Source organism: Nelusetta ayraudi, unplaced genomic scaffold (genome assembly GCF_046127955.1).
Source record: "Nelusetta ayraudi isolate G7.1 ecotype Tasmania unplaced genomic scaffold, CSIRO-AGI_Nayr_v1 ptg000031l, whole genome shotgun sequence".
NCBI lineage: Eukaryota > Metazoa > Chordata > Actinopteri > Tetraodontiformes > Monacanthidae > Nelusetta > Nelusetta ayraudi.
Genome location: NW_027466081.1, coordinates 1,405,792 through 1,433,643, shown reverse-complemented (window position 1 = coordinate 1,433,643; position 27,852 = coordinate 1,405,792). Strand labels below are relative to the sequence as shown.

General features: G+C 41.9%; 1 protein-coding gene across 7 annotated transcripts in view; it reads left to right on the top strand.

Moving 5' to 3' along the window:
- The first annotated feature begins 5,339 nt into the window (after positions 1-5,339).
- The window catches only part of lrch1 (leucine-rich repeats and calponin homology (CH) domain containing 1), a 58,197-nt gene continuing 35,684 nt past the window's right edge, over positions 5,340-27,852 (top strand). For 2 of the 7 annotated variants that reach the window (XM_076030783.1, XM_076030786.1), the window contains exon 1: positions 5,343-5,790. In XM_076030783.1, coding sequence (XP_075886898.1) covers positions 5,565-5,790 — 226 coding nt within the window. In that variant the 5' untranslated portion in view covers positions 5,343-5,564. Of the gene's footprint in view, positions 5,791-27,852 lie in introns of all 7 variants that reach the window. The other 5 variants (XM_076030780.1, XM_076030781.1, XM_076030782.1 and 2 more) reach the window with 5 other exon arrangements.

Below are 27,852 nucleotides of genomic sequence, written 5' to 3'. Positions count from 1 at the left end.
AGTTACCAAAGTTAACATTGTTTTTAATGAGGAAACTAAGGCCACAGAACGCTGAAAATTTACCAATAAAAGGCTATTTGAAAAGATTCCTCCACATTGTTTTAATAAGTTCCCCGATAGTACACAGAGCTTCAAAACTTGTCCAATAAACTTTGCATCGTCACCGTTTCATATATGAACTGACGATACATGAACTGCTAAACTATTAAACAACTGCTGCTGTGCCAATGTGGCATGTTATTTACATTATACATCGGGTTCGTCATGGTGGCAGCCGGACCTCCGGGTGGAGTTCAGTCTTTCGGGTTGGTTCTCAGAGCTCATCCAACGTGTAGTTCTGCGTAAGGCAGCTAGCTGGTCTTGACACCGAGATCTGATTGGCTATCGCAACTGACTGTGTCCAGTCGCTCGCGGCGTACAGGGGTCAGCAATGTCGATTCTGAAGCCCTCAGGCAGATTTTATTCAACCTGACAACACAAGCTATCTTAAATATGATTGGATAAAAACTCTACCGTGATTAGATGTAGCACAGGAAGCAACGCAACCAAGTGGATACGAGCAGAGTAACTTTCTTATCATATTTACAGGTAAATGTACTGTTCTAAGTATGTTCAGGCCAGCAGAGGAGGCCCTGCTGCACATCACATTTCACACTTTTCTCTGCTTGTTCCAATCTGCTTGTATGCCGTTCTTCACCTCTTTCCACACTTCAGCACCATAGCTGAGCCTTCACCTCAGCAGAGGGTGAGGGGGAGGTGATACATCATCCACATGATCACGAAAAAACTGCAAATACAGACACGGACATTGATGACATGGCCTCTAACTCCCTCTCTCAGTCTCTCAACACAAAGGCCTAAAATATTCTTTTTGTCCCGCCCACCTAAACTCAAGCAGTGATTGGTCAAAGGACAACAGAGCTTGGCCTTCTCCTGAACTTGTGAAGTCCAAACCGATGATTGAGCCAGCTAACTGTGTCTTCACAGACTCTGATGATTCTGATTCGGTGTCATCTTTTCAGGGCAGTAAAGCTTTCATTACTGATGTCAACTTGACAGTAGGCACATTGGGATGAGAGAAAATGTCTTATGAAAAGAAATTATATTTTAAAAATAATAATTATGTTTTATTTAAGACTCCTATTATTTTGGTTCAAAAATATTTGTAGGCCTCCTCTGAAGGCATAGAAGACCGAGGGTTCCCCACTGATCTCGACCAACCCATAACCTCACCAATCTAATTGGGTGGGCTCACAAAAACATTTTCCCTTCCACCCAAGGGAAAATATTTGGATAATATTTTGTTTTTGCAAAGGACTGGTGGCTTCTAATCAAATGGGTAAATTAAAGAAGAGCCTTGCTTTGAAAACCTATTAGAGTGCAAAATGTGAGATGTTTGTGTTCTGCTTTCAAATTCAAGGTCAGTTGGTCAGACCTGTTTCGTTGATTCACATGTTTAAGTACAAGATCCTGTCTCCTTTCTGTGCACTGGACTATTTCATATGTACCCAGGGGTACCGAGAGGATCCTGCTAAGGCAATTTGCTGCACTGGGCCTGAGCCAGATTTTAAGTTGAATGAACAATTATGTTTGAGGAATTGACTTACACCAGCGTTTCATCCGATCCAACCAATCAAAACTCCTCACCGCGGGGTCACTGCCGAGTCCGCCCACTCCCCTTTTGACTCCCCTGCTTGTTGCCAGGGTTGTTTTTGCCTTGCAGGGTGCAACGGCAAGTGGAGCAGAAAATGCAAACAGAGAATCGGTTGGCTGTTGATCCGCCACCTGAACGCAAACATCAATGAGATACACAACTTGCTGCACAGAAATAATGACAGACTGAGAAGTCAGATGTGTTAAATGTGCTTTAAATAAGAAAACTGAGAGATACTCTGTTCATTTCCGAGAGAAATGATATATATTAAGCTTTTAAGCTTTCAATCATACCCCTCATTTTACCAGACCTCAGGCTGAAGACCCTATGAAGTCAATAACAAGAGATGTAAAAACTCCAGGTGGTATTTCCCTAGGGAGGATATTGGGCACTTCTCGCAATGACATTGTAACAATGATAAAATCCAACTCAATGCGTTCCTACGTATGGTTACTAAGCTTCCAGTTTGGATCCGGAAGGAAGACATGCTCTCCTTATTTAAAAGTAACCTTATAAAATAAGATTGCTTTTGCATATAATCTATTTGTTTTTGACTTTAACCTCTCCAAAGTGACAACTCTGACCCGGGACCTTGGCACAGTGGGAAGAGGAAGGTTTATATGACCCAAGTTCAGTCAGGGTGTACAGAGGAATCTACTGTTTCCTCTGACTCAGCAGGGCTACTTTCTAATTAGAGTCTCCAGCTGTTTTTAATCCCTTTGGCCACTTTTTTGAAGCCGTTGTTAACACTTTATAGTCTTTAAAGCAGCCCAGGAAGGAGAAGGTAAAACCTACATAATAATCACAGACAGCTTCTACTAACCAGGCCTGTATGACTTGTGACCACTTTGTGTTTCTCCAAAACAACCCAGAGACAGCATCAAATGGACATAATGGTTTTAGGATAACAAAAAAAAAACAGAAAAATTTGTGTGTGCGTGTGTGTGTGTGTGTGTGTGTGTGTGTGTGTGTGTGTGTGTGTGTGTGTGTTTAGTGGTTTATCTAGCAGCTTGCCTCGGGTGTGCTCTTACCCACAGACATCTAGGGCTTCAAACCCTCATGAAGCTAAGCAGTGCTATATAATCTGTTCATACCAAGCCGATGACAACTGCACTTAGCGTTAGTTTAGTTTTGTTAGTATTAGATGGACTGTAGCAATCACATTGTGTAATTCATACATTTAGTTGCAGCCGATCTAGTTGTTGAAAATTTTAAAATTCATACTTCTGTCTAGCTGAGTTTTTTTTTTTTTTTTTTTTTTTTTTTTACACAAATAGGAAGGAAATTAAAGCTGTTAGATTTTTTGGAGTCAAATGTCTGGCTGAGAGTTGTGAGTTCATAAGCATCAGACTTACAAATGTTAACTTTTGTTTGTTTAGGGTTATAGTGAGTTCATGATTTCCTTTAGTCAACGTGACACCCGATTCATGTTTTGTTAAACAAATAACAAACGCAATTGTTCCATTATCAAAGAAGGGGTGTGTGTATGTGTAGTTTATTGTAACATTGTAGTTCCACTGTTTCTGCCGAGGACTACAATTTTGTTTCCATAGCCACGTTTCCCTTATAATGCTGACAAAAAAATTTGAAAATATAAGTTAGAAAATCAAGTGTGAGAAAACAGATGAATTATAGATGACAAGTCAGATGTTCCTTCAAGTGATGCTCTAATTTATCATAACAATCTGTTCCTCTCTCAGTGATTGTGACTACATCCTTAGCGCAAAACACCAAATGATACCGGTGAGGTGAAAACTAAGCACAAACAGTAAGTGCACCGGGCTATACTCTCTGTGACGCTCTGCAAGCGAAGGAATGCGCAACAGCAATTCCAGACATGTCAAAATACACAACTACAGACACTGAAGTCGTGGCCCCTGTGTGAGGAGCCACAACTAGGGTGGCACTAGGTTTTGCACTAACCAGCTGAGGGAAGAGATTTATTTGCTCATAGTAGCAGAGCAAACAAAACGTGTGCCCAAAAGATAGGTTTTAATAGGTGTAGACCACACTCTTTGTTATCATCGCTTCTCCATTAAACATTTACAATGAGCCAGTATTTCAAGTGACGGCCATGAAAAAGGTGCCGTTACTGACTCCAGTTGGGTCGTCCAATCATTATTCATGAGACTGAAAACAAAATTAAACATTTTATTATTGATAGTTGTAGCTCATTCAATTCATTATATGAAATATGACATACACTGTGCTAATGTCCACATGCTAAACCACAAATGCCCAACTGAAAAAGCGCTGTACATTACTTACTCAAATGCATTACACTTTTCAGCTGCAATTTCAGCTGTAGTTGCTCTTTTAAAGTGCTACGGAAATACAGTTGAGTTGAGAGTTGAGAACAAATAACGTACATCTAACTTACTAAGCCAGTGAATGACTGGTGTCAGCTCAATGCCCTCTTTGAGCTGACGACACTGGGTTGTTTCCAACTTGCTCAGACCTGTGGTAAGTGTGAACGGGGTGGGGAAGGGGTTTTAAAAGATATGTTTAGACAGGAGACATGTCCCAGAGTCAACCTTCAAATCATCAAATCACTGTCTTTTGTGCTTTGTTTTTACACAACATCAACTTCGGAGAACACTGTTCCAATCCAAGAAAAACATTGTGAAACATTATAAGTCTAACTGTACCAGTTGCGATATATCTATTGTACCAGCAATAAACAAAACCTTCACTAGAGTCTTCAGTATTGCTGTTTTTGATTCTGCCTGCTTTTTACTGCTTTCGTAGGAATCAAATTCAATTCTGTTGATTTTTATTAATATTGAAAATGAGTGCGCCCACTGTGTTGGTGTGAAGTAGCACTGTTATTTACAAACATTAACCACTGTATTTAAAAAAAAAAAAAAAAAAATCTATTTTCATGTCAAAGGGAATGAATGTGAAGCGAATGACCGTTTACTCTTGGAACGTGTACCGAAAGTCCTCATTAAGCAGAAGTTGGCAAATCAACACCTCCATCTTCTGGCAACATGTGTACACGCAAGAAAGACAAGACAGGCAAAAGAAAAGAAAAAAGGTGAGATTTTTTTTCTCTCACCAATAGCTCTAACAATGTGTTAATAAAAAAAAATGATATATACAAGAATGAACAATTACATTTTAATGGTTGCAAAGGGTGTTGATTAAAAAACAATCCGTGTGACAGACACAATAAAGGTTAGGTTCGCCTTACAAAAGTACTTATTGGATTCCCAAACGTACACCTTGCAATGATGGGTGGCTACATAAGCTAGCCTTTCCTCATATTCTACACACATTGTTCAATAAAGTTTAATCAAATGTTTGTTTGCGCCACTACTCCGCTCTCTCATTGACTGAGCTGCCAACCACCACACCAACCAGCAGATGTCGCTAAAGTCTCTGTCATAGTGTTTTCTTCACTCGACATTTTTCCTGCTCTCTCCCAGCCGCACAAGTGCGCAGAAGCAAACTAGCTTTGTTGTTCTACGAGAGAGCGAAAGCTTTGTCTTCAAAATAAAACCTGCGGAACATACAGCTAAATTACGACAAACACACGGGCACAGACTTACAAACCAACCGGTGTCGGTTTTAACCGATCTACCTGCCAAAACAAATAAATTAAATAAAATTTCCACCAATAATTGCAGGTAGTGCTTCAATTTTGAAATGTGCCAAACCGGATACGGCACTCCGGTTTTATTCTTGCCGCTTAACCGACGGATGGGCAGGGGTTGGCGGTAGCAGCGGCGGCAGGATCGTGTGTACTCAGGCAGGCACGGCACGACAGTAGCGAGCCAGAGAGACCAACCCGTCCAGCCCAGCTGCCCCGGATAACACAGAGAGCCCTCATCCCTCGGATTATAATAACGGGCCACATTAAAAAAAGGGGGTGCGGAGTGCGGCGGAGCGCGAAGGGGGTGGGAATATTATGGCGACGTTGGGACCGGAGTCGGCTCGCCCCCTCGGTACCCAGCTCGGTTCTTCCCCGTCGATACAGAGTCACATCGGCGGCGCCAGCCTGCCTCCAAACCGGGGCTTGGAGCGGGCGCTGGAGGAGGCGGTGGCCAATGGCGTCCTCAACCTCAGCTCCAGGAAACTAAAGGACTTTCCCCGGACGGCCAGCAACCACGACCTAACCGACACGGTGGATGCAGGTATGGATTTTTTTTCTTTCCCCCCATTATTTTTTTTTAGCAGGCGGTTGCTGGTAGGTGTGGAGACTCACTGGGCTTCCCGGCGAGTTTTTTTTTTTTTTTTTTTTTGGGGAGGAGGGTGGGAGGTGTTGGCCGTTTAGTGTTGAGACTTTGATCTCGGTTATCCCCATCATCCCCTGGAACACGGACCACACTTGGTGCAGAATAGTGTGGTGGTCAGACCGACAACCTCTTGTTGTAGAATGGGGTTTTATTTTATTTTTTTAAATCATATTTTTCTTTAGGTAGGCGACGGTGCACATGTGATTCTCACGTTTCCAGTTTCTAGCTGCTAAACTCGGCGTTGAGCGGCCCTGCAGTGGAATTCCCCACCACTTCCTTTATCCCATCCAGAGTTGTAAACAGGCATGGAGCCCAGGCTACTCCCAGTCAGACTGATACTGCTATGGTGTTAGTAATAATAGAGCTTAATACAACGATTATTTTTTTATTTTATTAAAATAATAATAATAATAAAAACACCCACATAAACCTTGTATAAGTCATAGTCACTAGTAAATGTTTTGTCAAAGAAAACAGCTTTATTGTTTTAATGGACGATGAGCAGGCGGTTGTTTACTTCAGTTTCAAAGCCGTAAAAGAGGCCGTTGATGGCTCGTCTCCTGTTTGAAGTATCCATTGCAGTTGCAATGCAGTGTGATATATCACATTTTCAGTTCAACCTTTACACCTTGTTTGTGTTTGTGTTTTCTTGCTCATTCAACCATCAGCCCCTCTCTGTTCTCCAGCTCTTTAAAGGCATGTGCTGCTGTCGGTGTGTGCAACAACTGAGCAAGATCATAATCGTCCTGTATATAAATGAGCGCAACCCCCCCCCCCCCGCCCCGCCCCCCACAAAAAACTAAGATAAATGAAACATACATGCAAAAGTCCTCTGTTAAAAATACTGCAGTCGCTATATGCAGGCAAACCCACCCAAGTAAAGTATATGTTTGAGAAACGAACATGGCCATGTGACCGTGGCAGAGCGAGGAACGAGGGTAAGGGTGGTGCTCGGCTTCAAAAATAGAAAATAGATAGGTGTCGGAAATGTGGATGTGGGTTGTGGCCACAAACGCATGAATATTGAAGAAACTCCTGAGTGGCTGCTGCCGTTTCAACTGAAAGGCATTATATGCTACCACTGTAATTCACTTTGAATAGGTGCTGAGATCTGAATATGGGATTTAGGACGACACTCAAAACCACACGGCGAGGCTAAATTAGGGTCGATCATCTTGTTATAAGACGTGTCGCGCCCAATTCACTCCCGCCGCGTCAAAATGACATTTCAATACCACATGCTAATGGCAGTAATGCTGCTTTGTTCGGAATAGGCATGACTGAGCCCTCAGCGGGAGGTTCACTTGTTCGCTGCGTTGCCTTGATAGCAGAATGCCGATACGCCGGATTAGCGGCTGCTGCGTGTTGTGGGCTGTGGGCAGAAAAAGTTGAGCCAAGCTTGTGCTGCTGTCACATGGCCACTGGGGATGTCATTGAAGATTGGCTGAAATATTGACATGGAAGTGGCGAGTTTTGCCACAGCATCAGCTCTTGAAAGTGGAACCTGTGTAAACGGGAAGTGTGGAGTGGCTGGGAACTGATGCTAATGCCCTGTTACCTCCATTCACATTACGACTTTAGCCAAATAGCTATGCACACTCAGAATAAATGCAAAAGTGACGGTATATTACCAAGCTGTGTTTGGTATTGGAGAATATTGTTAATATTGGCTTAAGGTTTATGTAGCCCGTTGGTTAATAATAACTGAGACAGTTTTCCCTCATGCCTACTGATGCTGACTGCTGTTCCCTGTTTGAGTACCATCACTTGGTCGAGCCTTTTCTAGTATTCCACACCACAAGATATCAACAAATGTTATAGGTATTATTCGGACCGATATCACATCGATATCGGTATTGGTCAATATTCAGTCCTGCAAGATCGGCATTGTATTCATAGTGAAACAGTTGTATCGGGGCACGGCTAGCATAGATGCCACTAGCGGACGATATCACCTCATTCAGAGTCAGACACCTCCTCTCACGCTAAATGTCTCTCGCGCTAACTAGCTTGACTGTCTATAGACGGACTCTCAAGGCAGTTGGCTGTTGCATTACCAGTTCTCTGAGCAATATGAGCGAGATGTCCCACCAGACAACCCCTCTTGCTTGGGGTTAAATTTGAATGAGGCGGTGTCGTCTGCAGGTGGCAGGTGTGGTAGGCGGGACCAACCTTTTGCGGAGGGATACGTTTCACCAGCCAATCAGGATTGGCGTAATGCGATTGATGCCTCAGAGGGCTGCAGCAGTGCAGCAGGGCTGCATCCTATAGTGAGAGTGCGACGTCTCACTCATATTCCTCAGGGAACCGGGGTTATGTAAATAACCTTAATATCTCCAGTGTCTGTAGCTGTTCTGGTTTGTTCCGATGGTATTACACCCACTAGCCTGGCATAAATTATAGTGTGTGTGTGTGTGTGTGTGTGTGTGTGTGTGTGTGTGTGTGTGTGTGTGTGTGTGTGTGTGTGAGTGCAAGGATGCCAAGAAAAGGCTCCTCTGTTTTTTGTAGCTTCTATCTAAAGATGGCCTTAAACTCATCTTCCCTCTCAAAGGTCACACGCCGTTCATTCAGTTAAAGTTGAAGGTTTGCAAAGTAAGGGACCTCCTCATCGTGACAGTTGTGTACTATTGATAATCTTGCTTTCATTTTTTGTCCAAGGTCCAGAAAATGTTGTAGTTATACTGTATATACGTTCATATCTTGGATGTGAAAGAGGTTTGCAGCACCTGCTGGCTTAAGAGGAAGTCATAGAAATTGAAATGTATCTTTTTGTATTTTATATAGACCTGGCATTATTGCTTGTTTTTTTTGTTTTTTTATTTATTTATTTTTTACATGCAATGTAACAACATTTATTTTGCTCTCGCCTCAGCCACAGTGTTTGTGCTCTTTTCAAGCCAAGGCCAGGTCTTGCATGAAGACAAAGGAATCCAACTGGAAAAAAAGAACCGAGGAATTAATAGATCTTGCTAAACGTGTGATTTACATTTTGGAACATGAAACTGAATCGGCCTCGTATGACTCGAGTCTCAGCCCAAACAGATAAGAGAAAGTCCTAATGCTGCCGATCCACTTGAGCGTGCTCAACATGCAGAACGTTATCGTCTAGCATTCTATGATTCATAGTATTAGAGTGGGCTTCTGGGAGCGTACACCAGCGTTCTTCCCCCTCTACTGTTTCTGCCATGGCGAGAACTGTGATCAACCCTCCATGCAATGATTTCAAATGTCGCAGCTTGAACGCCACCAGATCACACCTTGCACCAAACACGAGCCCACACCCTGAAGCACGTCGGGGAGACTAATCTCACACCAGACTTCATTTTGATCTCAGGCAGAGCGCTATCAGTGCTACACGCAGATGTTGGCAGTTGGCGGTGTGTACACAGATGTCATTTACGGCCTGAAAAACTGACAGAGAAATGGGAAGCGTCGGCACGGCTCAGTCTTTGAACAATACGGGAAACTGCTTTTGAAACCTTGATTACGCGAATGCGAAAGCGCTCTGGCACAGAAAAAGACGCGCCGTGAGAGTGGCGTCATATCAGCGATCGCACAAGCCCAAACACGTCGAGAAAACCACAAGCCAAAACCTTCACTTGGAGGTGGAGGTCTCGCCTGAAAGGTGGTGAGAAATTTCCCTTAAAGGGTTTCAACCAAATGCTTAGCGTCCTCCTGAAATGTCCCTTTTGTAGCCTTACATAGGTAAGATAAAATAGATCATTCATGTTAATAAATCAAATACATGACATATATGTATATATATATGTATATATATATTATTTAACGTGACAAATATGTTTCCCTTCTGTTGCAACACTGACATTAGTTTTCAGATTAAGGCCATCGGGATGAGATCAGGACTTTATTTGCCAAAGTTTCCATAGTGAGTCGCATTGAACAGTCATAGGTCAGATGTAGCGCGACATATGGTCCCATCCTCAATGAAAACAAACATGTGGACGATATAAGTTGTCCATAGTCTTATGGATGTTATGGCTGATTCAGTATCGCTGACTTAAAAAGTACCTTTCATTAGCCGCGTTCAGACTGCAAGCCAAAATCCGATTTTTAGCCAATCCAGATTGAAACCGGATGTCTGTGAACAGTCACAAATCACTTGAAATACGATTTTTTTTTTTTTGCAAAACGGATTGAAACCACCTTCGGGAGGTAGTTTCAAATGGCATTTGGATAGATGGCGTCTCGGTGTGAACAGCTCCAAACACACGCATCGGTTATGACTGTCCGGGACGTCACTCTACGCGACGCAAGACCCAATGCGCCACCAGAGAGCGCCATTCCAGGTGCGGAGCTGTAACGTAATGCAACGTAACGTGAGGTAAAGTCCCTCGACAGAGGAGGAAACTCATTGCCTCGTCAGTCTGTGGGGAGTATGTGTATCGCAACAAGTCGATTTTGCCGCCGTTGCAATTATATGACGTCGCACACTACACGCGCTGGACGGCGCCTCCTCTCCGATGTCGTTTGCTACAGCAACCTGTCAGATGGGTCAATAATGTGGCCCAGTCTGAACAGAGCCACATCCCATTTGGACAGTTGCTAAAAACAGTGTGGACGGTCAGCCCTAAAAAAATGTCGGATTTGAGAAGAAATCTGATTTGAATCCGATTCGCGCGCAGTCTGAACGCGGCCACTGTGGATGGTGAAATACCTCAAATGAAAAGCAAAGTAAACAGGTTGTAATACTGAGAAGACCTTATTAAATTCCCACCAGCTCAGTGGCCTAGTAATGGTGTCTGCCACCGTCACTTTTCTATCTTGGTGCAGTTCAAGAGTCACAGATGGACAGATAACAGAGTTTGCTCCCATTTGACTTCACTACGTTTCGCTTTGCTTCTTTAACGGCAGCAGTTGCCAAAAAGCGCAATGGCAGCTTCAGCTTTTGTTTGTTTCTCTTCAGTTTCGACGCTCATGACTTCTGAGTATGTTTCTGTTTGTTTGTTTGTTTGTTTTTTTTTAGTAAATAAAAAACACAGGGCTCCCTGAGGCCTTTTAGCTTCAAGTGCTGCTTCCTTTTTTTTTTTGCACAGCTCTGCACAGACAACATGTGACGATGATCTGCATCTGTTCTTGCTTCCCTCGGTGATGTCTACTGCGACATCAGTGTTGCACGCGTGGAGCAGATATTTCTCCTCAGGCCCCACTGCAGATGCTACTCTGCACCTGAGGAACGCAGCACAGATTGGCTCGTTCGTCATAAAGCAAATGCCTGTCGGTCGCACCGCAGCAAGTGTTCAGTAATTACGCCTGGTCTGATCCCAAACTGACTGTGCATCCTTTACTGCCGGTGTCTCCAGGTCGTATCCAGTTCACTCTGGCCTCTTATGCCGGCTCCTGACCTCTTTCATCAGTCATTTTTTTTTTATATATTTTGCCACCATTTGTGGCAGTTTCTGAACCATACAATGCCGTTTTTTTTTTAATTATTATTATTTTGTTTTACTCTTTTTGAAAAAAACACTCCTTATGTATTTATATCTAAGATTAGCCTTATAGATGTGATAAGGCTGCTGTAAAATGAGAAAAGTGAAGATTCATATCCAAACACTTCATTGGAACTGACATGTTACATAATGCTGTTTGACTTCTGGCTCAAATGCTGGGGCTGGACTACAGACTGGAGAGCTTGTGCAGAGCACCAAGCCCAGTTTGAGTCTATCTGAGGTGTAAACGGTCACAGATGATTCAGCTTCCAGTGGCGATATCGGGGAGTTGTAAATGACTGAAGAAGAAGTCTGACTAACTAGTACAGGGAAAACTTCAACTCTGTTTTACACTCCTACTGGGTTAGTCTATGGTGGGAAAGGATAGGTCAGCATTGATAAGAACAATAAAGCATCCTCAACGTGTGTGTGTGTGTGTGTGTGGGAAGAGATTACAAAACAGTATTTTGAATAAATAACTAAACGGGAATTGATTTGAGTTTTTTTTTTAGTTAGGCTTTCAAGTAAATTCAGGATTTCAATACCTGGCATTTGTTACTTAGTTTTTCTTTTTCTTTTGTTTCCTGTATAGATTGTGTGTTTTGATGGATGGATGTGCAATCTTTACCTCAGACATGTTACACCTCCCATATTTGACCCCCTCCCCCCGTCTCATTTCCTCCACCCCACTGCTCTTCCTTCCTTTTCAGTTACAGGGTCCAGATAGACACGCATGCGTTTTTTTCATCCAAGGAAAGGAGAAAGGAAATTAAACGAGCCACTTACACAAAACACCAAGGGATAACGCATTGACACAACTCTGCAGTATTTTCCCCTACTTTGGAAACAAATGCACTGAATGCCGGTTTGTTGTAGCGTTCCAGATATGTTCCAGGAGTGGTTTGACTCCAGTAAAGAATCTGTTACGAGTATTTAGGGACATGCAGGTCATGACCTTTGACACTGATCACCCATGGCAATACGTGCTGAGTTGGATAAAGATCAGTCAACTGGCTTATCGTCTGAATCCGACGTCGTCTTTCAGGAAGTTGTGTTAATACGAGTCCTCCAGGTTGTTGTTTGCACTCTGAATTCAGCACTTGCAGTTAAAACAACACAATGTGAGTTTTACATCTTGTTGTTATTAAAGTCTTTTGCAGGGGTCACTAACAGCACCACGGCGCCCCCCCCAAGTAGCACATGAGTCACCTGCGGCGGGCCGGTTTTAAACATTGCACAACTCAGTGAGCTGTGTCTGAAATTGAATCACTATTCGTTTGTAATCACAGTTGCATGTATATAGATTCGAAAAAAATGACAATATCTGAAAAGTAAAATGATTAGAAATATACATGAAGTCGAGTTGAAGTCTAGGTTAACTCTGATTAATGGAAATACAATGTTGAATATTGAAATTATCCATAGTATTGGGAGAAATGAACGTGATCACAATCTGCGTTTCCAAAACCTAAATATCGCAATAAAAAACTGGTAATGGGAATGCCTACATTCTGAAAAATCTCTCAAATATCGCTGAAAGGCTTTTATGCTCTCATGTGGTGGTTTTTCAGATGTATCGATATAGAGGCATATCGTAAGAGTGTAATGGAATTTCTTTTTCTTCGCATTTACGCGTCACCGAACATGACGTATGGGGTCACGGGACCAGTTCACTTTAAGGTAAAATGCCGCATAATGTTTGGACGGAGACGGACAATTTTTTTTACAGGTAATCATATTGCAACCATTCAAGCGCAAACGGAATTCTCGTAAAATCTGACGGGACAAGATTTTACGAGAACTACGTCCCGCGAAACGAAATTTAACGAGGATTACGGCTTTTGTGATTCACCCCATTCGATGGGAACACCTGCAAATCGCGATTGTACTTAGTCGAAATTTTTAGAAATATCGCTTTTATTTTGCGAAAAACTGTAATGGAAACGCAGCTCATGTCTTCGCATAGATGTTTTTTCAGGAGACTGTCGCAAACTGGTTGCCCTTCGTGTGACTCGGTAACCGTCAAGTAGCTCTCAGGTTCAAAATGGTTGGTGACCCCTGGTCTAGACCAGGCATGGTGCAAACTACGGCCCGGGGTCCCAATGCGGCTCGTTAAGCTTTTTAATCCGGCCCGCCAAACTTGAAGAAATTATATTAATGTAAGTAAGTCATAAAATAGCTGTATTTCATCCATGTTTTCAGTGTTTTAAGAATCATTTCAATAAAGAGCTCAACACTGTCGTGCTTCAAAGAGACGGATTTCGTTGTGTCCCATATATACCATGACGTATTTTTTTTCTCCTATGATCTGGGTCACCAAAACACTCCGTCCATCTGCTCCTGCTCCGGCGCCCCCCTCAGTCAAATTTTGGAACCCATTGTGGCCCAGCAGTCAAACCGTTTGCCCACCCCTGGTCTAGACAACAGGACAAGACTGGCCACTGCATAACAGACTTCTCTGCCTCGCATATTCTTAGAAGCTCCACAGTGTTGCTCTCCCAAATGGGCCGGTTGATTGGCGCTGTGAAAGATTCAGCGTCTCCCACGCGGTTTCATTGAACTCTTAGTCGCAGCGGTTGTCGCCGCCACAGACTTCGCCAATGAGTAAATTGGAGCCCGGCTTTGTGATCGCCTGCCGCTGTCTTATTTCATGCTGCGGCTGCCAACCGAGCCTTTGAGCGGTCGATGTGAAGGTGAGCGCGCATTCATCGCAATTTTTGCCATTCCTACGACCAGTCGACAGATCAGAGCATCCCTGTAGAATAGAACAGAATAGCATAGAATGCCTTTTTTGATCCCACATTGGGGAAATTTGCATAATTACAGCAACATACAAATGTATTTAAAAGAAATAAAATATTTGTACATTATGAAAAAAAAACCAATATTTACATCTTGTAGATAATTCTGTATATAGAGTGTGTATAGAGTGTATGTGTAAAGTGTGTGTTCACAGGTGTTCAGCCAAACTTGGAGTGTGCCGACTTTACACATTACAGATGGTCCGTGGTTTGGATGGTGTTGAACGCACAGTATAGTAGTTGTGTTGTAGCAATGTCCCTGTAGTGTAGTGAGAGTTTTTATTTCTACTTTTGAAATTGATGTGGTAGTAAAATATATATATATTTTTTATATATATGTCATGTGTCTGCAAAAGGCAACACAGTGGTACAGTTGCACTGTTGCATAACAGCCAGAAGGTTGCGGGTGGATTCTCAGGCCTGGGTCTTCCTGGGTGGAGCTTGCATGTTCTTCCTACGTCTAGGTCAGGCGTGGGTACACTACGGCCTGGGGGCCATATGCGGCCCGTTAAGCTTTTTAATCCGGCCTGTCGAACTTGAAGAAATTATATGAATAGTAAGTAAGTCTTTAAATAGCTGCATTTCAATAAAAAGCTAAATACAATGTAGCTCCAAAGACACACATTTTGTTGTAATGCAGTGTTTATCTTGAATAGACTTTAAAGTGCATGTTTTCTACACATCCCACCACATATTTTTTCTCACTATAAGATGGGTGACCGAAACACTCCATCCATCTGCTTCTGCTCTGGCTCCTCTGTCAAATTTTAGAACCTATTGTGGCTAGCACCAGTCAAAAAGTTTGCCCACCCCAGTTCAAGGTTCTCCAGCTTCCTCACTCATTCCAAAGACATGCACACTGTGCTAATAAGCAGCTACATTCATAGATGTGAGTTTGAATGCTAATGGTTGGTTGTTTCTCTTTCTGTAAACTTGAAAGAAATACGTATGTTTTCTCTGATATTTGTCAATCCAAATGACCTTTGGACCATCCAAATGTTGCTGGGATGTGGCAGATTATTATTTTTTTGCTCAAGGAACGAAAGCTGAGATCAACTGTAAGTGCTTCCAGAGTGTTCTCCATCAACAATCTGTTGAAGGACATCCTTTGTAACAGCTCAAGTATTTCTTTCCTTTTTATTCTTATCTAATGGCAACTAATACAATGTTGTTCTTAAGTGACCTTAAGGTCCTAAGGCAAGGCATTGTGTCCAGGTAGATGTGCAAGGATTGTGCTAGAGAAGTGTTGTGTTTTACAAAATGTTAAAAAGCACATGTTGGGAAAAAAAGGAAGATTTTGCAAGTCAGATCAAAAAATTATATACCATACACTTTCTTATAATTCCTTCCTTATAGTACACTGTCTCTATCGGTGACCAGTTTGCATAAATACACAAACTGTCTCTGAAAAGGTTGTGATTATCTGTTTAATGTTAGATATGCTCTAAGACACTAGTGTGTGTCTTAAAGTAGCATCTTTATGGCAGGGGGTTGTATTCATTCATTTGTTATTAAATACAGAATTAAGTAATTAATGGAGCGGATCATTTGTAGCCTTGAGCCCAATTTTAATATGCATGATTTTGCCCATGTTTATGGCCATGTTGTAACAAGAACCATCATCAAGAGTTTGATACTTCTCCGTTTTGCACTTCTATAACGTCATTACCTTAGTTAGTGGCTAGTTTGTGCATAGCAGTAGCTCCCTGTATTGAGTTCAACTGCCATTACAAAATAAAAGTGTATTAATTAGATATGGGCTAGAGAAACACTAAAGAATTCAGTGTTCCACGGTGTGAGATGGATAGAAAGGCCACTCATGTTTTTAATACTGCTACTGGGTGTAGTGTAGCGGCGCTAGAAACCTACACAGTGCAGCATTTGTGCTTGCCTGTGCAGAGTTACAGGTAACCCAATACAGCTGTGGTGTCCGAGGAATGTAGTAAATGTTATAGTACCATTAACATTATGTAGGGCTTGAATTGCTTTTCTCTCTAATGGATCAAACAGAAGAAGGACGGTGATGCAAAAGCTAATGCAAGACAGCGGCGCGGGAGATTCTCCGAAGCGACTCTTTGAAGTGGGCGGGTGGCAGCAGAGATGTTGGTCCTCGTAGCGCTACAGCAACAGGAATTGACAACTCCCCACACATTGTTTTCAGGAGGCACCAGCAGTGACCTTTTCCTCCTTCTCTTCCTTCAACCAACAAAATTGTTCGGCTACGGCTGACACCCTTCCACCCGCCACTCCTCTTCATTACCTCAGTCACCAGGATGTTCTGTTACGATTAGGATGCTCTTCTCTCTATCATTCAACCACTACTACCACGACGACTACTACTAATGACAATAATAACTTAACAATACTATTTTTCTACATCTTAAAACAAAAAACTAAAAAAAAAAAAGTATGTATATGTATACACACACACATGTATATATATATATGTATGTATATGTATATATATGTAAAAATATATATGTATATACTGTATGTGTATATATACATATATACACGTCTGTGTGTGTATGTATATATATATATATATATGTATATATATATATATATGTATGTATGTATGTATGTATGTATGTATGTGTATATATACATATATTAATATATATATACATATATATATGTGTATATATATATATATATATATATTTATATATATATATATATATATACATATATATGTATATATATACACATATATATATACATATATATATATATACACACATATGGACAAATGTATGACTGGCGATGACTGATGAATGATTCACTTTGAGTGTGTATACAAGCCTGGTTGGGAATTATTTATTATTTAATGACAAAATCCTAATTTTTTTTAGGCTCCAGGTCTCTAGAATTTGAAATGTACAGTTTGAGGTTGTCTTGACAGGAGCTGAATCCCTTTGAATAAATAAATAGGCCCAGCCTCTCATCTCTCCAAATATAGGCCAAACATAGACACGCACACGCGCACACGCATGCACGCGCGCACACGCATGCACACATAACTGGTTCACAATGAAATGCACACAGACTTGCCTTACCAATCTGCCACAGGCTTACCCTGATTCACCATGAAGCACACACACGGTAGCATAGTGTGTGTGTGTGTGTGTGTGTGTGTGTGTGTGTGTGTGTGTGTGTGTGTGTGTGTGTGTGTGTGTGTGTGTGTCATATGGCCGTAAGGAAACGCCATCACTCACTCACACACACACACACACACACACACACACACACACACACACAGGTTCAAACAAAACAAATTAAGTCTGTAATCAGCACCAAGGTAAATTACAGCCGCTACTTTGGATCTCAAATTTGACCTGCTCAGATTGAGCCGCAGCGTTCCGTCTCACTTGTAATGAGTGTGTATGAATGCGAGCGTGCGGCGTTGAAAATTCTCCTCCATATTCATGTGGAGGAGGGAGGACGGTGCCGCAGTGTTGGGCTGCAATGGCCGCGGATTTTGTGTTAAAATTGATATAAAACATGCATTACTGGAAGACACACACACACACACACACACACACACACACACACACACACACACACACCTACTGAGGAAGATGTGGGTCAGTGGTGGGGGGTCTTGTATGCTGGTGTGTACACGTTGTGTGTTTTTGAGTAAACAACAGGGTGGTGTGTGTTGACAGTGACGCCAGTTTGAGAACCCCCACACCCTCTTCCTAATCCTGATGCCATTGCCTGCCAGCTTTCTCCTTTTTGGTCTATTTTTTGCCTCCCTATTTTTAATCTGACATTTCCTCACTATCTCTCCTGCTATGTTGCTCTTTCTCTGCGATTGCTTTATACATTTTCAACGTATTCACTCTCGCTACCTGCCAAATAAAACTACCTGGCAAATTGCATCGAATGAAAATGCAATACTTAAATACTTAATACTAATGTTTTTTTGTTCTACTCTGATTATTAACAATCAGATTTAGTAACACATAATAATGGCATATTTATTTATTTATTTATTTTCATTTCCACATAATAAACTGACATCTGTGTGGGCAGCTTTGTAACCTCTTATTGAGTCTAACATTAACTCAAAACAACTATCCAACAACAGACCTAGAGTACTGAACATTGCCTGTGCACATAAATTCTCTCAGAAACAGCAGAGAACAAAGAATGGTTTCAGCTGCTTACAAAAGATGGGGAGATATTTCTCCTCATTGCGCGCAGCATTTGAAACCCAGCTCAATGTAAATGTCACTTGCCTTGGTAATCTAATACCAACACCAACAGCACAACCTGACTCGTCCTCGATTTTAGGCCCTGCCTGGAGCCTGTGTGGAGCCTCGGTGGGTTCTGTCCCGGTTCTCCAACTACCTCCCACAGTCCAAAAAATTTTCCCGTAGGTTTGAGTCCGAGTGCGGATGGTTGGTTGTCTCTCTGCGTGGCCCTGCGACGAACTGGCGACTTGTCCGTGGTACAACCCCGCCATCTGGTCAGGATGCCTCCTGGACGCCTCCCTGTGGAGGTGTTTCAGGCAAGCCCAACCAGGAGGAGGGGGAGCATGGCTTCGGATCCGCTGTTCTGAATCACATTGGACACTGTTGCATTGTCATTTGCGGAGTGAAAGTAGCTTATTTTCTTACAGCTGATGTCGTGAATTAATGAAATGTGGCACAGTCGTCGATACTGAGGCTGCGTTCAGACTGCAGGCGAATCGGATTCAAATCAGATTCCTTCTCAAATCCGATTTTTTTTTTAGGACTGACTGTTCACACTGTTTTTAGCAAGTGTCCAAATGGGATGTGGCTCTGTTCATACTGGACCACATTATTGACCCGTCTGACAGGTTTGCATTGGGTCTTGCGTCGCGTAGAGTGACGTCACAGACAGTCAAAACCCATCGGTGTGTATGGAGCTGTTCACACTGAGACGCATCTGTCCAAATGCCATTTGAAACTGCCTCCCGAAGGGGGTTTCAATCCGTTTTACAGAAATCGGATTTGATGTGATTTGCGACTGTTCAGACTACTTAAGAGCCATCCGGTTTCAATCTGGATGGGTTGAAAATCGGATTTTGGCTGGCAGTCTGAACGCGGCTTTAGAAATGAGATCACTGCAAGTATGTAAGTATTTTTTTTAATGATTAATCATTTAGCCCTAATTTAACGCCATCCACAAGAGCTTTTCCCCTCGTCTATTTCAGTCGTCGGCCTCGCAGTGATTGACACGCAGTATTTCTAGATCCAATTGGTTTCTCCCTCAGATCTGTCTGTCTCGCTGCTGTGTGTTTTGCACGCGTGTAGGTGTTGTCCTACTTTTCCCACTGAGGAGCCAATGAAGTGGGATGATGAAAGCAACGAAGCGGCAGAAGGATTAAATTGTTTCCACAGTGTTCAGAATAAATTATGAGACCATGAAAGTGCGCACGATTATTTCCCCTCGGTCTGTTGTGTCTGACGCTCGGCAGTCGCTACATCGGGGTCCACCCCGCAGGCTCGGCTGTACGAGAGAGTGTTGCCGTAGCAGGATGTTCTCCTGAAGTGCTCGCTCGCTGTTACGTAACAGGCCATTGTGCATGAAGTGGAAACAAAAAAAACTCAACAAATGGGTTGAGGAGAACCGAAAGGTGTTGGATGGGAAGCATTGAGGTGCAATGTGTCAGAGATAAATATATATAAATGTATATATATATATATATTTTTTAAATGTTTATTGAAATAGATATTTTTTTAGTTTGTTTTAGGGAAACTCCAAGATTTCAAGATTTTTGTTCTCCAAGAGCAACAGCATTGGGCCAACGTTCATTTAGTAACACAGCATGTAGTTCAATGTGTGTGTTCGCCTCTCAAACACACAACATAAATCATTCCTCCCGGTTATAAAATGACTCTCCCACAGGAATCTTTTGTGACCTATTTCTCGACCCACGTCCATCTGCTGTGACTCTGCTTCCTCACCACTTTGTTTTTACATTGACACACATCGAGGCACAGACAAAGAAATGTACTGCGTCTATTTTTAAATAACAACAAATTAAATTCCATCTTAAACCCAAAGAGCAACGCCGAGGGAGCATCCAGACACGTACTTGACTCTGTCTTCTGAGGATTTACATTGGCTTCTAATTCATTTTCTCTCACTATGACCCTCCCAATTCAGACCTTGCCTCTAAATTTGTGATTTAAGCACTAGGGATGAGCAATATATCGGCGTTTGCGATATATTCGTCAAAAGAATTCACCGCGGTAAGAATACGTCATCTCGCGGTAGTAACGATAAACTCCTGTTGATGACATAATTACGTGCGCAACACACTTGCTGCTGGCAGCCGGCACAGGGCTGATAGCGTAGCCACCGTGCTCGAGGATCCATCGTGGATTGTGTGCAAAGTGAAAATAAACACCACGAAAACGATTTGCAAACATCCTGTTTTACTTTCAATTTATTTTCTTTCGGGTCGAGGGACCGGGATGTTGAGGCAGGAAACGCAAAAATGTTTGCGAACTTTTACTGGCACGATTCCGAGTCAATCTTAGCATGGAGCTTTTCAGGCTTTGTGTTCTAAAGTTACTCGAAGCAGACGTTGAACTCCTTTTCCCCCCTAAATATGGATTCTTATTAACATGTTTTTTTTTCTTTCCGAGTGCGGTTTCCAGAATGTGCGGTTTCAAAAGAATTCCCAAAAATGGATTTGAATTGTTTTATATTTTTTTATCGTTATCGCAATAAATGCCAGAAATTATCGTGATAAAATTTTTAGTCCACATCGCCCATCCCTACCGTCCACAAGATTCTCCCTTGAAATAGCCACTCACTCTGTTTATTAAAAAAACATGTTCCAGCCCTCACAGTGGCGTTTCTACAAGAACACACACTCAGATATACCTATATATATGTATATATATATATATATATATATATATATATATATATATATACACATATATATATATACATAAGAAGCACACCCTTCATGCCAACACGCTAGTAGCTGCTGACGCATAGAGAATCACACACATGCATGGAGACTCTGCATCCATGCAGAAAGTCAACGCGGTAGCCATGGTGACTTCGGCTCTCGTCTTCATCACTTTGCTTTCTGTCAGTCTGGCGTCTTTCTCATTCGGCCGCGTTGTGAACCCGACCTTTTTTTTTTTTTTGCTGATGTGCACAGCTGCGTGTCGCCGTGTGAGAGTGTGTGTGCCAGAGGAAGGGGCTTTCTTGGCAGTTTCAGTCAGCCAGTGAGGGACTTGCTGACTGCAGGGGAAGCTGCGGGTTCTCAGACGGTTGTCGTCAGTCCGGGCAGGGGAACGCTGCCAGCCAGCCAGCCGCTGGGAGAACCAAAGCTGCTGCCTCAGACTTTTCACACTGTTGCTGTTGCTGCTGCTGATGATAATCTACAGTGGTCGAAACATCAGGCCATCGATCTCCGATTTCACATCAGATTACTATAACCGGAGGTGAGATGATTATTATGATTTAGCTGTTGCCTTGTGATTACTAACAATATTAGTAACTGATTATTTTATCGAGGGCATAGATTTTTGCTTGAGAATTCCTTTATATGACAGTCAGGAAGTGCCAAAAGTTGACGCAGCTCGATTCTCCGGCTTTGATCGCTAAAGACTTTGGAAGGTCAGTTTCCAACTTTGACAGCCGACACTCATTAACCGTTAACCAGCGACCCCCGAATGTTGCCTGTGATTTGATTTATTACCAGTATATGTAGCTGTGAGTTTGCCGTCGTTGCTGAGCGGAGGGTGCAGGGATAGTGGCCATTCTGTTGCGTAACTTCATTCCTTTCAGACAAACACCAGGCAGAAGAGACAGAACAGATCTCTGCCAATGGAGTTGGCCGTTAGAATATGAAGTGGATGAGAACGGCGCAACCAGAAGCAACACGGAGCTTACTGTTGTTTTTATGTTGTTAAATTTAAAATGTTGTCATTCCAGATGATTAAGAACACAGCCATTCTCAATGAATTGACTTAGTTACTTAGTAACTGCTCCAGTTGATTGATGCAAGTTCTTCTTTTTTACGCTTGTATTGTATATTTGATCATTGTAATTTTCACACTATGTTTAAGGTACCAATAAAGTTTGTGATGGACGTTTCAGCGGAAAACCTCGGGATTTAGTGCATGACAGTGTTTCACCTGGAAGTACAGTGTTTAGTGGAATTGAGCAAATAAATGACACCATGCATAGATCCTGACAACAATGAGAGGTTCTCAGCATGAGCCAATACTACCCCAACTGTGGAATATAATAACAGGATTATTGTCTCAAGTCACCTCAGTCGATTTTCTTTTCCTCTTTTTTTGATTTTTACTTGTCGTATCTAAATATCAGTGCCGACTGGGGTTGAAGGGAGTGCAAAGCCTTTCATTACTGTTGTGCAGGGAGGAGTACCACCTTTTCCTGCCCAACCAGAGGATGCAGCTGCTACATAAACACACAGAAAGCGGTGGTGGACACGTCTTATTATAGAGCTTAACCACATGACCTTGCTGCTGCACATCTTAGATTTTAAAGTATTTGAAGCTCTCACCAACAGCAACTCCGAAGTTCAAGTTGGATATATATATATATATATATGTATATATAACGCGTCATTAACGCGTTAACTCAACGCCGCTTTATCGCCGACAATTTTTTTATCGTATGATTAACGCACACGGTGCTTTCTGAACCTTTGGCCGCTCCGTAGATTGTGGAAACGGGAAATGAATTGACTCACAGCACACAGTCACACGCTTGCAGCCGGCTTGTAAACACAACAAAAAAAAGAAAAGGACACTGAGCGTAGATGAGCACTAGGAAGGACTAACATGGATAAGGCGTCAATTGTAAATGGAAAGTTCCACTTCAAAACCCTGCCAGATGGCAGTCTTGACAGGACAAGAGTGATATGCATTTACTGTAACGCTGTATTTAGTTCCCACCGGAGTACGAACGGTCTTACGTATCACTACAGCTGACGCGGAGAGCCCTCCGCCCCCTTCTAAGGTAAAGCAAACCACGTTGGATGGTGTGGCACGGAGACCACTGGCCGCGTCCACCACACGCCAACTTTCAACAGCGGGGGCTAAATGGGTGTGGCTACGGCTTGCAGGCCAATTAATGTCGTGGAGGACGAGTGTTGTTGGGCTGGGCTTGAGTTTATAATTATCTTTTTTTACCCTGTGCATCTTTTGTTTTGTTAGTAGTACTTGTCATTGCTCCAACACGAATAAACATGCTGCATTTGCATAAAGCAAGTATTTGCCTACTCCCATGTTTATATGATTATTAAAAAAAAATATATATATATATTTATATGTATATATTATCAGTTTACGGTAGATTTAGAGCAGATAAAAAAATATGTGATTAATTTGCGATTAATCGGATTAAATTTTTTTAATCGACTGACAGCTCTAATATATATACATATATATATGTATATATATACATATATGTATGTATATATATATGTATGTGTGTGTATATATATATGTATGTGTATATATATATGTATTTATATATATATATGTATACATATATATATATATATATGTATATATATATATATATATATATATGTATATATATATATATATATATATATATATATATATATATATATGTATATACTGTCTGTAGTTGAGGTCTGTGCATAATGGGAAACGGAATTATTTTTTTTTTTTTACTTCAAATTAGCCTGGTGTCATGCAGATGTTTGGCTCAAGTTGACAAGAAAGGTGTTGCATTTTTATCACAGCGCTGATGAAATTGGATGACTAAAAGTGAAGGATTTATCAGTCTCTCTGGCCATTCCCTGCATCCTCCTCTTCCTGCTGTCGTGTTGTCGGCTGAGAGAGCTCTGTGTTGATGAGTGGGTAGGAAACATTCTTGTGTCAGAGCTTCTCAGCCTCCAAATTCCTGCACTCTGAGCTTTTGTACAGTTCACTTCTTTGTGCAGGTCTGGGGTCACTCAGTTCACATATTTGTTCAAATGTTGTTCTTATGCATACCACCAAGTCACTTCTAACAATAAACTCTTGCTTTTAGAATATTTAAAAAAAAAAGAAAAAAGAAGAAGCTGGGTTGGAAACGATTCTCATTGACGGGAAATGTTGCAGAAACACTGGGATTTTAATGTGATTCATGATTATGTGAAATCTTTTGTGAAAAGTACAATGATTCGTTAGAGAAATGTAGTCTTTGCAAAGGGAGAACGCTCACTCGCCTCAAAGTCTGTTTCTTGTGTGTGTTGGCTCAATAGGGGGTGATCAGTTAATAATGATTTTGTTAAGGAGTGTTACTGATCCTACAGTTATTAGGGGGAAACAACACAAAATCAACCTGATGTTGTGGTATTTTAGTTCGATGGTTAGAAAACGACAAATTGGCAAAAATTAACAGAAAGGTGCGTGTTGTCAAAACCAAGAAAGAAATGTAACAAAAACAGGATCCCTTAGAACAAATGGAGTTAATTTCCTCAATTTAGTTGGTAAAAAAACCAATAACTTAAACTGACTTATTACTGGTGCGCTACATTTCCGAAATGTGGCGATGATTGATCGCTGTTTTCGCTCATTAAGCTACGTTAAACGTCTTTTTATGCGAAGCGACCTAGAATGTCCCCTGAGTATCACTGCTGACACTATGTCTAAAAAGCGAAATAATTGAAATAACGACAACTTGTTCAATTCTATAATTTCGTTGCAATGACAATAAATACGTTTTCAATTCAATCCCGTCACGTTATAACTTGAAAATGATCACGTAAAAACGTGATAGTCTCGTGTCATAACGTGAAACTATCACATTTTTTCGTGATAGTTTCACGTTATAACGTGATACTGAGTCCTGTTTTTTTTTTTTTTTAGGGTGACTGAAACTGGTGCTTGACACTTCTGTAGCAGTAAAAACATAAAAAAAAAAAAAATACAACTTTACAGCGCTCCTGAGTAGGGCTACTACGTTTCCCGCGCAACCAACACAAGACACTGTGTCTGCCTTGCTGTCTTGTTGCCTGGGATTTTGTGATGACATTTCCCTGATATATTTTTTTCCCCCTGCCTATATTTTGCCAATAAACAAAAAAAAAGGGGGCACTTGTTGCCTGTTGCCCGTCGATATTTTATGTTAACAAAAGCTGCACTGACCGCTGTCAGACCTTCACACTGCCATGACTTGTCGGTGGTGTCAAATTAAGACCGGTGCTCTTCTTTGTGGTTCAAAACACAAATTGAGAACTTTTCAAAAAGGCCATGATTTTCTGTGCGTGTTGACACTTCATTGAAAGACTTGCTTAACATTGAGTGACTCGATATTTATCGGCACACTCTGGCCTTTACTGTGCGATCTGTGTTGGTGACGTGTAAAATGACTCAAAGGAAGCTAAAAATACATTTTGCACGTACTGTTGATTCTAATGTTCTATTGTGAAATCGACCTGCGGTGACCGTGGCTGCCCTTGGAGGACGTGGCTGATGACGCTGCTTACTGACCCGCAGACTGACTGGGAGCTAATGGAGCTAATGAAGCTAACCCCGGTCAGTCGTGGAGATATTTACATATTTATATATATATATATATATAGCAGTGTTCCTACCCCGTTTAGAAGCGTTTCTAGCTCACACTGGCTGGAGTTTTTCTTTTCCATGGAGAGATTGAGTGTAAAATGAAATAAATTCCAACCTGCGAAAGTTTATATCCATAGATCTGCATATGTATATGTGTTATACCTATATAGGCGGATCATTTAAGACACAAAGGATCCCACACAAGTGTATTTTCTCTGCTCGTGTTTTTAACCATTCTTTATGTTGTGAATGCCTGCAATGGCGCATTTGTACTTAGAAAAATAGAAATCCATGCGTGGGTGCTAATTTTAACTTAATCGATATAAACAACATCTGCACTTCCTCTTTTTGTAAACATCGAGGCTTTGCTGGAAACACTGAAACTGAATAAATTCTCACTGGTCTGGTGTCTGTGAGAAGGTCTGTCGGAAAGGAAAAACACCGTCTGCGCCTGGTGAGGGCTCGAGGCTTGAGACGAGGCTGTTTACTGCACCATTAATTACGTTTTTATTTCACCCGTTCATGCTAGGCTATCTTGTGACACTATAGAAGGCCTTGACCGCACTTTTTTTATTTTATTTTTTTTACCCATAACGACTCTTTTCTGAGCAATCGCTCACTAACAGCCCCCAACACTCGCACACACACACACACTCACACACACACACACACACACACACACACACACACACACACACACACACACACGCAGCAATAGCACTGCGCCGGCCGCTGAGTCAGACTGCTACCGGCTGCCTTAAATAAAAAAGCTAGACTGACTGACTTAAATAGCACTTCCTGTCAACATGTGGCCCGACACTTTAGTTGCAGTTGATGCAGCTGCAGCTGTGACTGAGTGCAGGGTTCACTGTGCTTCCACTGCAGTTTGAGAAGAAAATGTGGCTTTTTTTTAACGCGGCCTTTAAGTTGCTTTTTTTGTGTAAATACTAAATGTGCACACGGTGATTAGTCGTCTATAAGCTTGGTCAGTTGTCAGTTGTAAAGGTAAGGTGGACTTTTCTCATGCCCAAAGGGGGAAATTCATTTGTCACTGCAAAGAATAAAACAGGACAGCCAGATAATAAATACATAAATAACAAAAAACTGTACACTGCCTGCAAGTCAAGGAAAATATATTAAAATTATGTGAAAAACAAAACTAAATGAAAAAATGTCAATGGTGGATCAAAAGAGTGAAACAATAATTAACCTGCTCGGGGTTGAAGTGCAACAATGGACAGCAGGGGGTAACTAATGTCCTGCCCTGTGACTGCCATTTAATAATGATGGCAGCAGACAACAACAACAACAGCAAGACAGCCTCAGTGGCAACAGTATGGCTTTACAGTATGGACCTGTTGAAAAGTCTTGATTGCCATCTGGACAAAAGAACTTCTGTTAACAACACTCTGAAACATGGAGTCGGTTGGGAGGCGGTTTCCCACTGTAGACGTCAGTTTGCGCAGTTCTCCTCTCGCCCAACTGACTCAGTCGAGCTGACCACAACAGAGCTGGCTTGACGGAATAACGTGTGAGGCCAGTCATAAATCAACGAAAGTTTGCCGGCACATTAACGTAGCGCGCGCGCTTCGCCAACGCTACCCCCCCAGAATATACGAGCAGTAAACTTGTTAATTTGGTTTGAATTGTTTGCACTATAAGTTATTTGAGTCATTGTTCACGGCCTCCTGATTATTTTTGGATTATTTTTTTCTATTCCGCAGTTGTTTTTTTTTAATAATTGTTCATAATAAGTGGTATATTCTCCAATACAACTGTTTTTGACTCTTATTCTCTGTTTGAGTAATATCACTAGATGCTGTCGTAGTGAAAGTATGTTTCATTTGTAGCATGCAGATATCGGATTGATATCGGTATCGGCCGATATTCAAGGTTGAAATATCGGTATCGTATCGGAAGTGAAAATATAGTATTGGGACAGCCCTAGTTAGCGCGATTTCCAACCAACCCCCCCGCGGGTCGTTGAAGGCGCCGCTCTCTTGGAAGTCCACGACTCTCTTCTTTGGTTTGCTGCCAGTCCAGCGCAGGTGCTTGAATCCACACCTGTCGACAACGTCCTGGGTTGACCTGCCGATACCCCAGTGGATTCCCCCGCTAGACGCACACTGGACAGTGGCTGTGTCGTCGGAGACGCCA